Source organism: Acipenser ruthenus, chromosome 22 (genome assembly GCF_902713425.1).
Source record: "Acipenser ruthenus chromosome 22, fAciRut3.2 maternal haplotype, whole genome shotgun sequence".
Classification (NCBI taxonomy): Eukaryota; Metazoa; Chordata; class Actinopteri; order Acipenseriformes; family Acipenseridae; genus Acipenser; species Acipenser ruthenus.
In genome coordinates, this window is record NC_081210.1 from 21,676,693 (window position 1) to 21,689,382 (window position 12,690).

General features: G+C 39.7%; 1 protein-coding gene across 1 annotated transcript; it reads left to right on the forward strand.

The window, feature by feature from the left end:
• Nucleotides 1–421: 421 nt before the first annotated feature.
• LOC131699446 (UDP-glucose 6-dehydrogenase-like) lies at nucleotides 422–10,931 on the forward strand. The gene is made up of 12 exons (XM_058996113.1): nucleotides 422–664; nucleotides 2,993–3,163; nucleotides 3,550–3,651; nucleotides 3,761–3,961; nucleotides 4,241–4,438; nucleotides 4,726–4,873; nucleotides 5,182–5,276; nucleotides 5,395–5,525; nucleotides 5,895–6,034; nucleotides 6,284–6,375; nucleotides 6,497–6,607; nucleotides 9,026–10,931. Exons 2-12 carry the CDS (start codon nucleotides 3,002–3,004, stop codon nucleotides 9,131–9,133), a joined length of 1,488 nt encoding a protein of 495 aa, XP_058852096.1. The 5' UTR covers nucleotides 422–664; nucleotides 2,993–3,001; the 3' UTR covers nucleotides 9,134–10,931.
• The last annotated feature ends 1,759 nt before the right edge of the window (nucleotides 10,932–12,690 follow it).

Genomic DNA, 12,690 nt, shown 5'->3' on the forward strand with positions numbered 1-12,690 from the left:
ATGCCTACTCTGCAATCAACATTTTGTCCACAAGTCACAACTCATAACTCTGGCATCACCCCCTCATTTTTACTCTTAAAGAAAAGCCATCATTTGTAATGTACAGTCCACATTTTAGTCTGTGAATGCTCTCTCCCTTCCTCTTTCAGAAATGAAGGATTGTTTGCTAAGCCTAACTTTTTTTTTTTAACAAATTCATTTTCTGGTTTCATTATTCGGGGCTGTTGGTCCCAGCTTGGTGCCCCATAGTTCATGAAAACATGAGCCCAGGAAACCTGTGGGGGGCTAGAACCCTAATGACACAAATCAGAAGCACATTGCACATGAAACAAAAAATACTGCGAATCTTCATTATAAATCTACCAGTCCCAATGATATATTTACATCTGGGCTGGGCAGTCCTTAAATTAGGAGGTGTAGCTCACGAAATGAGGAAGTGACGTCAGGACATGTGACATCCCCCTTGCAGCTGAAGTACTTGAAAAGGAGCAACGCTCTACATTTTAGGAAATATTCCTTAGTGTTGAAATTGAGACTCGGGGTTTCATTTTTTTCTTTCGGTTTAAGTAGATTTATATAGAGGCATTTCTGTTAAAGCATACGCCTTCGATTTTAAGCATAGTGTTTTTATTTTGGATCATCAATAGTTGACAGAAACTAAAAGGTACGTTATAAGATTTAACTGATTTGATTGGGTTGTTATTAGCTGAGAGTTTAGCAGAACTGTTATTGTATATGTTTTGACCTTATATATTTTGTGTATTTCCTAATTAATTGTCAATAATAGATTATTGAGTTAATTAAATCTTTGGAGGTTTGTATTTATTTTTGTATAATAATAATTTGTATTTGTCTGCTGATCTACAATCATTTTCTGTGGTTAATCCCTATCTGTAAAATAGTATGAGTGTTCTCCTGTCCAGTTGGCAGTAGAGCTTGACCACTCGAAACGTATTAGTTTCTTCCTCCCTATCCGATTGGTTGCTAGTGCGGTTCGCTTCTGTAGTCGTGTGACTAACGGACGTATCGGGCAGGGTCTTAAAGCTGTCTGTTTTAAGGTTGAAACGCTATGTCTGGAATTTGATTTAATTAAAGGGACTCCTATATATATATATATATATATATATATATATATATATATATATATATATATATATATATATATATATATATATCTCTATCAACTACAACACATATGGTAAGTGTACAATGCAAAGCATTAAGGATCACTGGAAATTGGGCTTTTGTGTTCTCGGTAGTGGCGTGTGACTAACTGAAACGTGTGGAACTATGTATGGCTAGTTACCACAGTATCTGGGTATCCGTGCATTTTTCATGTTCGTCCATTCTTGAACATATATATGGCACATGGATTAGACAAAGTACATCACTTTTTATCACTGGTCTGCATCAGCTGGGCGGGTCCTAGGACTTGTGGACATCATTTTCAAATCTATAATCACTTTATTAATTGAGTCAGTACTGTAGTACAGTACTGGTATTTTACCTTAGACTTTGCTTTTGTGGTGTGTTGTGCCCTGGGACATGATTCCTAGAGCTGTTATAGGATCCCTTCCCTGGTAATGTGTGAGACAAGGCAGCACAACTCAACTCAGCACACCTGGTTATCTTGACATACAAGCCTCTGCAGGTCTGGAGTTTAACAAAAGGCAGGACTGCTTCCCAAGCACTAAACCTGAAAGTCGTGCCACTAGCAGCAGTCACTGTAGCCAGAATCCCACAGCCCATTGTGTGCCTCTCTAAATATACACACTTTTGAATTTGAAACGACCTCATGTTTTGCAGTGGGGATTTTTTGGTTTAATAGTTAGCCTACAGTTACGGAAAGCTGGTTGAATCCGCTGTAAAATAACAGTGAGCTGTTATAAAGCTGCTACTGGGTGGTTTTGACATTTTTAAAATACTGTCATAAATGTACACATAGAAACAGCCCTTCAAAGAGTGCAGGTTTTATTAGGTTACTGTACTTCCTAGGATATGCACTAGAGTACAGTTGATAGCGTTTACAGATGATTTGTATTTCTTTTGATTAGTGGGGGGACACTACAAAAGCACAGACATCATGTTATGTGTTTCATAGCTGTGCTATGTAAAGTACTGTAGATCCCTTTATTTAAGCAAGTTTATTCTCAGGGCTGCTTTGCTGGCCAGTCTGGGATAATGAAGCAGTTGTAGCTCCTGGACAGCTTTTCCGCCCCCTTGGATTGAATGGGCCTGCAGCGTTGCAGAGGCCTGCTGTGTGAGAGGGGTTCTGTGCTGGCTTAGCAGACAGTGGGCTCTGTGTGAGGAGGTGACTGCGTGGCAGCAAAGCCTGGCATAGAGAGCGGAGACAGAAAGAATTTCGAACTGCAACAATGAGTCTTTATGTGCAGGTTAGAGAGCCAAGGTTAGCGTATTCCAGCTTAATGAAAATCTCGATGCCTGGAAAGAGCTAAGCTTGCGTTTGGGTTTTTCTGTCAAATTTCCTAGGGCCTCAAAATAAGATTTGTTTGTTTTTAGGCCTGGCTGTTATAAAGCTGATGGAATTAACACAGTGTGTGTGATTCCCCAAACTCTGTTTCAGCGCCCTAATTGACTGAATTTAAGTGTTCCCCATTTATAGGCAGGCTGACTGCAATAATGTCTTATGCAGGTATCAAAACCATCACATAAAAATCTCACCTTGGAGTTAATAATTCAAGAGCCTTTTTTGCTACCAGTTTATTTACTTTAGGCAGCTCTGTAGCAGGTAGGTGGTATTTGTGTGCTACTATGTTTAGAGCCCCTTCACAGCTTGGTTGAAACACCTCTTAATGTAATGGTGCTAATCCTTAACTTTCTATGCTGTTGTGTAAGCATACTGAAGATAACATTGTTTGGCACAGCAGCAGTACATAAACTGGAGTATCTGGGAATTGCAGGTGCTGTAGTTGCAATGTTAACTTATGATGTCCATTAACCGTTTCCCCTGCCATGTTTCTGCCCACTTCAGACCGTGAAGATGGTACAGATTAAGAGAATCTGCTGTATTGGTGCTGGCTACGTTGGAGGTCCGACCTGCAGCGTCATTGCTCAAATGTGCCCTGAAATCACAGTAACAGTCGTGGATGTAAACGAGGATCGGATTAAAGCCTGGAACTCGGACAGCCTTCCCATCTTTGAGGTAATTGACTTGACATGATGTAGGGAGGCAGGCAGGGCAGCTTGAGCTTTCTGTATAGGTTTGTTCTTGGTAGGTCATGGGTCCATATCGCAGTTTATTTAATGTAACTTGATTTTTTTTTCTATTTTATTTTCAATTTGTTTTATTGTATTCAATGAGTTGTCAGATTCTGATATGTAACGCATCTGGGTGCCTGCTTGTGTAAATACATAAACACAAATACAATAGGCATAGTATTAGAATGTGTTTCTGAATACTTTTCTGAGCACAGTGGGAGACTTGGATTCTAAGCACAGGGGTCAGATGTTAACTAATGAGGCTTTACATTTGAATGCTTGGTATTCCAACTGGTTTGATTGTGTTTTTTTTCCTTTTTTGTTCTCCAGCCTGGTCTTCAGGAAGTGGTGGAGTCCTGCCGCGGCGTTAACCTCTTCTTCTCCACTGACGTTGACGAGGCTATCAAAGAAGCAGACCTAGTATTTATTTCAGTAAGCACTCTTTGGTTCTTCTAAGATGTTATGCTGCTTGCACTTACTTTAACCATGTACATGTCTCTGAATATAATCCGTACCTCGTGCTAATAAGTACCCTTTTCAGGTAAACACACCGACCAAGACGTTTGGGATTGGTAAAGGTCGTGCTGCAGACCTGAAGTACATTGAGGCGTGTGCCCGTAGGATAGCAGACGTGTCCAATGGGTGTAAGATCGTAGTGGAGAAGAGCACAGTGCCCGTCAGAGCGGCTGAGAGCATCCGGAGGATATTCAACGCCAACACCAGATCCAGCCTCAACTTCCAGGTAAGAGCCAGAGATCAGAATGATGCATGTATTATCACCACTGGTGACAGGGATACAGTGTCACACTTTAGAGTTTCACTTATCTACCTATTGTTGAAAACCACTTCTCCAATTGTGAAGCAACTTGTTTAGTAGATTCTTTAGCGCAAGTTGTTATCAGAATCCTGAAATAAAAGGAGATTACAGTTGAGATTGTAATATGTTATATTCCCAAAATCAAGGGCTATATAAACTAGCTTGTATGTATGTCGCTAACATACCGGTTTGTTTCTCCACTAGGTCCTCTCCAATCCAGAGTTTTTGGCTGAAGGGACAGCCATTTCTGACCTGAAGAACCCAGACAGAGTGCTTATTGGTGGAGATGAGACCCCAGAGGGTCAAAGGGCGATTGAGGCTCTCCGCAGCATCTATGAGCACTGGGTACCCAAGACTAAAATCATCACCACCAACACCTGGTCATCCGAGCTCTCCAAACTGGTATGCAGGTCCTGAATAATTCTGCATATTTGGATGTTTGAAAACCTCAGATAACAAATCTCATCAAAATGCTTAAACATTCTTGGATTTCCTATTTAAATATACAAGTGAATTATTGACTGCTTTGTTAAAGCTTGGATGTCACTGAAAAGAATTAGTGTTTTGATAGTCACTGTTTTGTTGCCTTGCTAATGAAAAGAGACTGTCACTGTGGGGTAAACTATCTTGGGCATCCAGTGTTAGATGTTCCTTCTCGTGAAGTTTTAATTTTCTCCCATTCTCTCTAGGCTGCCAATGCTTTCCTGGCTCAGCGCATCAGCAGTATCAACTCCATTAGTGCCCTCTGTGAAGTGACGGGCGCCGATGTGGAGGAGGTGGCACATGCCATCGGCACAGACAAGAGAATTGGGAGCAACTTTCTCAAGGCCAGTGTTGGTAAGTACCTATTTATTGGGGGTGGGGGACACATTTTTGGTATGAAAGAACATATCTTTGGCTTAAGGCTGTATCTAACTGCATACATTTACGTATGAGACGTAGTATAATCTGTGGTCCAGGGTTAATATTATTCACTCATTTGAACTTTCCTTAACAGTCACAGCTAGCTACTTATTCAGTTATAAGAGCTGATATAAACCACCTGTAATGACTATTCTAAATAGAAATGGGTGTATCCTGATGCATTCTATTTCTACCATTAATTTGAATGCTCAATCTAACTTTAATTGTTTGATTGCCGTCAGGTTTTGGTGGTAGCTGTTTCCAGAAAGATGTTCTCAACCTGGTTTACCTCTGCGAAGCTCTCAACCTCCCTGAAGTAGCCAGGTACTGGCAGCAGGTGAGTCTCCTTGCCTTTTTCTTCCAATGTAGGAAGGATTATACAGCACAGCCCTATCTCTCTCACATTCCCTGTTGGTTTTGGCTTGGACTAAGCATTCTCCTCCACGTTCGTTTAGGTGATCGAGATCAACGATTATCAGCGCCGACGCTTCTCCTCTCGTATCATCGGCTGCCTCTTCAACACTGTGACTGACAAGAAGATTGCTCTGCTCGGGTTTGCCTTCAAAAAGAACACCGGTGACACAAGGTACCCCGTTACTCTAATGAGTTCATTAAGCTTTACAGCCAGCAGCTCTTTCCATTGCACACCCATAAAAGGGTGACTGAAGTATCTGCAGCCAAATTTACTAACTCTCCACTTAAATAACCACTTAGGTGTGTCTGTAGGAGCTCCTAAAGAAGCATGCAGAACACTGTAAATGATGTGGGATCTCCATAAAGCCATAAGACTCCCTAAATTAAGTGACCAGGACTATTCTTGGCACAAGATATGTGCATTAAACCGAAAGCATTTGTATTTTTCATCCCTGCCTTTTAAGTCTCCTAAACTTGAACATCTAAGTTATGTTGTCATTTTGTAAACTGTATAATGATGTAACTCCACTTTGTCTTCCAGAGAGTCCTCCAGTATCTACATCAGCAAGTACCTGATGGACGAAGGGGCTCGTCTGCACGTTTATGATCCGAAAGTTAAGAAAGAGCAGATTATTCAGGATCTCTCCCATCCCACCATCTCTGAAGATGACCCAGACAGAGGTGCATATTTATGCAGTAGCAGATGTACTCCAACTACGTAACACCAGCCCCAGATTTATGTTTGGGTGTGCATTTTTATTTTCTCCTCCAGGCTACATTTTTATTTCTCCCCTGTGCTTCTCAAACCAGTCTTGGATTACATTTTGGACCTATTCAGTTCTTTACAGTATTATTTATATTAACGAATGGGTAGGAGTTTGTTGTCTAGCTGTAATTCTGAATAAAGACATATTTATTTTTTGTTTGTAGTGTCCCGCCTGGTTACCATTTCCACTGATCCCTATGAGGCATGTGAAAACGCTCATGCTATTGTAATTTGCACAGAGTGGGACATGTTCAAGGTAAGACACATCAGTCATAGCTGCAGTTTTTTTTAAAAGGTTTGGAGATTTTTTATTCTTTACCAATACTTCTCTGCTCATCTTGCATCATTATTTTTTTTGCTGTTTTTGCTCCCTGTAGGAGCTGGACTATGAAAGGATCTGCAAGGCCATGTTGAAGCCAGCATTCATCTTTGATGGTAGAAGAATCCTGGACAGTCTATACGATAAGCTGCAGAATATGGGCTTCCAGGTGAGTGTGGGCTGAAACTCTTATTAAAAGTGCAGGACATGGATGCAACTGTGCGGTTATGTACAGTACTGTGCAAAAGTTTTAGGCAGGTGTGAAAAAATGCTGTAAAGTAAGAATGCTTTCAAAAATAGACATGTTAATAGTTTATGTTTGTCAATTAACAAAATGCAAAGTGAGTGAACAGAAGAAAAATCTACATCAAATCAATATTTGGTGTGACCACCCTTTGCCTTCAAAACAGCATAAATTCTTCTAGGTACACTTGCACACAGTTTTTGAAGGAACTCGGCAGGTAGGTTGGCCCAAACATCTTGGAGAACTGTCCACAGTTCTTCTGTGGATTTAGGCAGCCTCAGTTGCTTCTCTCTCTTCATGTAATCCCAGACAGACTCGATGATGTTGAGATCAGGGCTCCGTGGGGGCCATACCATCACTTCCAGGACTCCTTGTTCTTCTTTACGCTGAAGATAGTTCTTAATGACTTTCGCTGTATGTTTGGGGTCGTTGTCATGCTGCAGAATAAATTTGGGGCCAATCAGATGTCTCCCTGATGGTACTGCATGATGGATAAGTATCTGCCTGTACTTCTCAGCATTGAGGAGACCATTAATTCTGACCAAATCCCCAACTCCATTTGCAGAAATGCAGCCCCAAACTTGCAAGGAACCTCCACCATGCTTCACTGTTGCCTGCAGACACTCATTCGTGTACCACTCTCCAGCCCTTTGGCAAACAAACTGCCTTCTGCTGCAGCCAAATTTCAAATTTTGACTCATCAGTCCAGAGCACCTGCTGCCATTTTTCTGCACCCCAGTTCCTGTGTTTTCGTGCATAGTTGAGTTGCTTGGCCTTGTTTCCACGTCGGAGGTATGGCTTTTTGGTCACAAGTCTTCCATGAAGGCCACTTCTGACCAGACTTCTCCAGACAGTAGATGGGTGTAGCAGGGTCCCACTGTTTTCTGCCAATTCTGAGCTGATGGCATTGCTGGACATCTTGTGATTGCGAAGGGAAGTAAGCTTGATGTGTCTTTCATCTGCTGCAGTAAGTTTCCTTGGCCGACCACTGCGTCTACGGTCCTCAACGTTGCCCGTTTCTTTGTGCTTCTTCAAAAGAGCTTGGACAGCACATCTGGAAACCCCTGTCTGCCTTGAAATTTCTGCCTGGGAGAGACCTTGCTGATGCAGTATAACTACCTTGTGTCTTGTTGCTGTGCTCAGTCTTGCCATGGTGTATGACTTTTGACAGTAAACTGTCTTCAGCAACCTCACCTTGTTAGCTGAGTTTGGCTGTTCTCACCCAGTTTTATTCCTCCTACACAGCTGTTTCTGTTTCAGTTAACCCTTTGCAGTCCATTGTCAGACTGGGTCCGACATTGCAATTATTCCTCACAGGTCCTTTGTCGGACTGGGTCCGACATCATTATAGCAACGCAATAAACGGGTGTTTAGTCGTTTTTTCTCCGGAAAAAGCCGAGAAAACCATTGAATTGCCGAGTGGTAGCGACAGGAGCCGAGACAAGTCGGGGGGGGAAAAAAAAAAAAAAAAAAAAAGTCGTATTTCTTGAATAGTCATACATGGTATCAGGTATCGGATAATGGGCGTTCATAGTAAACAAGCTGGCTAAGTGCGTCAGCGCACTGAGACTATCATGGACATTTGCAGAGCTTTTTTCAGATGTTATAGTAATAAAATAATGACTTGGATCGCATTATTGAGGAGTTTGGTGATAAAACGAGTGATCTGGAGATGATCGATCGGTATGTACGACTATTATTATTATTATTATTATTATTTATTTCTTACATAGCTGAACGCTATAGCAAACAAAAGGGTGGGGCGGGGCTGGAGATGCCTAGTGTGTGCTTTGTTGATATGCAGGGCCATTTAAACCCGTTTGACTGTGAAAAAAAATACTTTTAAACAGCGCGTCTAAAATTAACTGCGCGTGTGAAAATTAATTAGACCTGGCGTGCCTGACACGCGATTAATAAATGGACCGCAAAGGGTTAATGATTGTGTTTCAACCTACATATTGAATTGATGATCATTAGCACCTGTTTGGTATAATTGTTTAATCATACACCTGACTATATGCCTACAAAATCCCTGACTTTGTGCAAGTGTACCTAGAAGAATTGATACTGTTTTGAAGGCAAAGGGTGGTCACACCAAATATGGATTTGATTTAGATTTTTCTTCTGTTCACTCCCTTTGCATTTAGTTAATTGATAAATATAATCTATTAACATGTCTATTTTTGAAAGCATTCTTACTTTACAGCATTTTTTCACACCTGCCTAAAACTTTTGCACAGTACTGTATATGTAGTTGACAAATTTTAATTTGTAGCTTGTATTGAGCAAATCAAGGTGTTACAGCACAGAATTTATTTATTTTGTTTCTCTCGTTTTTTATAGGTGGAGACGATTGGCAAGCGAATTAGTCAGAAGATTCCATTCACCGTCAACAATGACATTGCAAAAGTAGATCTCCAAGCCCCTCCTACTAAGAAAAGCAAATCTTAAACTACACTTGTTTTTAATGTGTGTGTTTTTTAGTGTGTGTGTAGGGCAGTGGGGTTTATATACAGTATTAAAGGTATTTTTTTTATTTTACTCATGACATTTAAAAATGCTGCTGCAGGGCATACTTTGCCGCTGGAGATGTCTCCTGTTCATATTATCTGTACCAGATATATTCATATTTTAGAAAAGGTGACATTTTGTGAGACAGAAGTGGACAATGTGATTTGGTGAAAGCGCCCCACTTTCCCGCTGTGGACCGCGTTCCTCTTGTTCGGTGGAACAGCCCGCTCTGCTTGATGAGCCGTTCCACACGTGGTGAAACATGGCGGCGCTCCGCAGGTACAGCTGTGTTCTAATATTAGCTCCATGACAAACTACTACTGCAATACTGGCAAAACACAATAAATGTAGCCTCAGCTTTTACAATGCTCTGTACTGTATAGCGAGAAGTTTTATATATTTGACCCATAGTAATATTATAGCTTGATTACATATGCTGAACAAGCATGGAACAAGCTGAACATGTCCAAGTCTGCAGGGACACAACATAAACACACATATTCAGTTAGAAGTGAAGCGGCTCTGCCCATTTTAATGTGTGTGTATTTCTAGCAAAGGTTGATATGTCAAAGGCTACAGGTGCCTTGCAGACATTTCAGGATTCCAAAAAGAGGTTAAGGTTACATCGTCCACTATCAACAGGGAAATGTACTTTACATTGGAGTACTGCTTCAAATATTTACCAAACAAGTCTAGTAGTGGCAGACTTCTTGTGTGTGTTGTTGTTATATACAAAACAGAATAACAAGGAGAAATACCGGTACTGGGATGGCTCAACATATAAAAAAGTGTTTCAAAGGTAACACTTGGTACGTGTTCTTACTTTTAATTACCGTGTAATTGCATTCAAAACTGATTGAAGCTTTTAATGGGAGAATGCGTACATTTTGCAAGATTGTAATTTGAAATAAGGAATGGTTTTAAAAAGTAAAAAAAAAGCAATAAGCACTGTTCTCCTCCTTGCCTATGTTGATAGTTACAGCTGTGTAAAAACGATCACGGTTTCAGAAGATGGTGTAAATATGTGGTAGAACATGCGAAGCATTACTAAAACACAAACCCTGCTTAAGGTATCATTTTGTTTGATGATGCATTTTAGATTTTATTTAATGGCATAGTTACTGTTTGTTTCTACTTATATATTCAACTAAACAAAGATAATTGTTCTGCATCCAATAGGATTGGAACATAGACTAGAATTATGTATGTATGTATAAATGGGGCTGTTTTACAGGTCAATTTGATTAGGGTCAAAGAAAGTAATTGTCAACTGCAGATTTACAGATTTCACATGACCATGTACTGTGTATTTTATTATTATTTTAATTAAAAATCTTAAGCATTGCTGTGGAAGTGATCTTTTCATATTGGGAGGAAATATGTTTCCAATCTAATATCTTCGAATTGGACCAAATGGCATTTCAGTGAGTCGTTGGTTGGCTAAATAGTGCTTTATTATCGATTCCAAGGGTGAAACCGCTGTAAAAACACTCCTCTGCATCTTTTAGTCCTTAATGTTGCCCTTCATCAGTTCAGGGCAAGCTGGACTTGTATCAGACTGTGTGTCCTTTCTGTTTTGAAGTATTCAAGTGAATCATGTAAGATGACGGAGCAGTAGCTCCTTGAGTATTTTATGTATGATATAGACCACGTCTCGTCTGCTTATTTTGAACTTTCACTGGGAATTTAATGTAATATTTCATACTCGGCTTCCTAATAAAGGTATGTTTTTAAGATACTCTTGTGTGTTTATTCTAACGTCAAAAGAATACCTTACACTTCACAACAATCGTAAGGAACTTGACGTGTATATTGAGTACAAGTCGAGCAAGTAGCAGGGTTCAGAAAAATATAGCGTCACACGTCCCCACGTGCAGCCATTTCGAAAAGAGATTTGAAACACTTTAAAGTTGTAAGTTATTAGGATGTTAGCAATGAAAGAAAACTTACAACTTGTAGCAACACGTGGGAATGTATAAAGCTATACTGTTCAGAACCTGACTACTTATTCTTTAATAGGCTGTTGAATGTGTTGATGGTTAAGTCTTTGAGATGCCCTTTTCAGTCTGCCCTGTACTGTTACACAATTAATAACCACTATTCCAGAAGATCCAACACGTTTTCATTAGTAGGTGCTGCAGTGGTACTACATGCTATTAAACTACAAAGCTTATGAAATTAGATCTATTTTGATTGCCATGACTATAGGGATAGCAGCAGAAAACTCAAACCTCAATAGATGGGACTGACTGGTTTTCAAACGTTTTGATCTTTTGAAGTCAAGTTTCACTCTGCTTCTGGGAATCCTCTATCCACTGTACCCTGCCCTCACCAAGCTGGTGTGGCTCCAGACTGGGGTTATCAAATCAGCATCAATCCTCATACAAAGATCCAGGAACTGTCAAAGCAGAGCGGTTATCAAAATAGACAAACTATTTTTAGGTAGTAGTGTGCTGCAATGGAAACCGTTAATGTTGTTTATTTGGAAACCGCCAAAGGCATTATTCAAAACATCTATCAACTTGACTATTCTGAAACTGATTTTTTTTTAAAGTTATGGATTAATTCTACTGAATAAAATAAATTGAAAGAAAAAAAGACCCTTCTTTTGTAAAATATTAGTGTGTGAACAAGGTAGAAATAAGACAGTTAGCAGCCCGCTCAGTTCTAGAAGTGAATATGGCTCAGTTATTTGACAAAAACTCAACAAAGCACTGAAACGGGGCAATTATGTTACATGTTTCAAGCACAAGACTATATTTGTGGAAATACGTATATTATATTTTTCATATAATATAGAACCTAAGGAATTCTACAGTGCTATACATAGTTCAGGTATGCTTCCTATACTAAATATAATGTGTACACATTATACAGTGGTGGATACACACAACTAAACATACAATTGACTGTCACGTTGACAACACCTTTGTGTAAATTTCTTTATGCAATCAGTGGCACTGCCTACCTTTGTCTTTTCCCCAAGAATAGCATGGTTCTCTGCTGAATCCACGTTTAAGTCTTCCCTAAAAAAAAGAAAAGAAGGAAAAATACATTTAATAGTGCAAGGTTGTACACCGCCACCTTGTGGACAGACTGAGGAATCTGGTGCAGGCGTTTGAAATGGCCCTGATGTTAATCCATCACTTTTTGTTTTGTTGGCGTGTGTTTTGTTATATTTTTCGTTTCTAATCCATATGTATGTATGCATCTGTATATGTTTATTTAAAAACATAATGAAAAGCAATTATTAAAGATATAACTTTTATACGTGACCTATTCTTGTTTGCAGAGATTGGCTGTTAATAATACAGCATGTACAGTATTTAAACACTTTTGGATTAAAGCAATCACATATATAACAAAAATAATCAGTGCCTTTACATTGTCAGAAGGTTATCAGAATAACAAGTAACCACTGGTACTTCTAAAACTGATCAAACATGCTAATTCCACACCTGCAGGACACACATTAGTCCAGAATAAGACCCTTAATT

Coding starts and splice junctions, on each gene's coding strand:
- LOC131699446 (XM_058996113.1), top strand. CDS start 3,002: ATGGTACAGATTAAGAGAATCTGCTGTATTGGTGCTGGCTACGTTGGA. Junction 4,439..4,725: donor CATCCGAGCTCTCCAAACTG/GTATGCAGGTCC, acceptor CATTCTCTCTAG/GCTGCCAATGCTTTCCTGGC. Junction 4,874..5,181: donor CTTTCTCAAGGCCAGTGTTG/GTAAGTACCTAT, acceptor GATTGCCGTCAG/GTTTTGGTGGTAGCTGTTTC.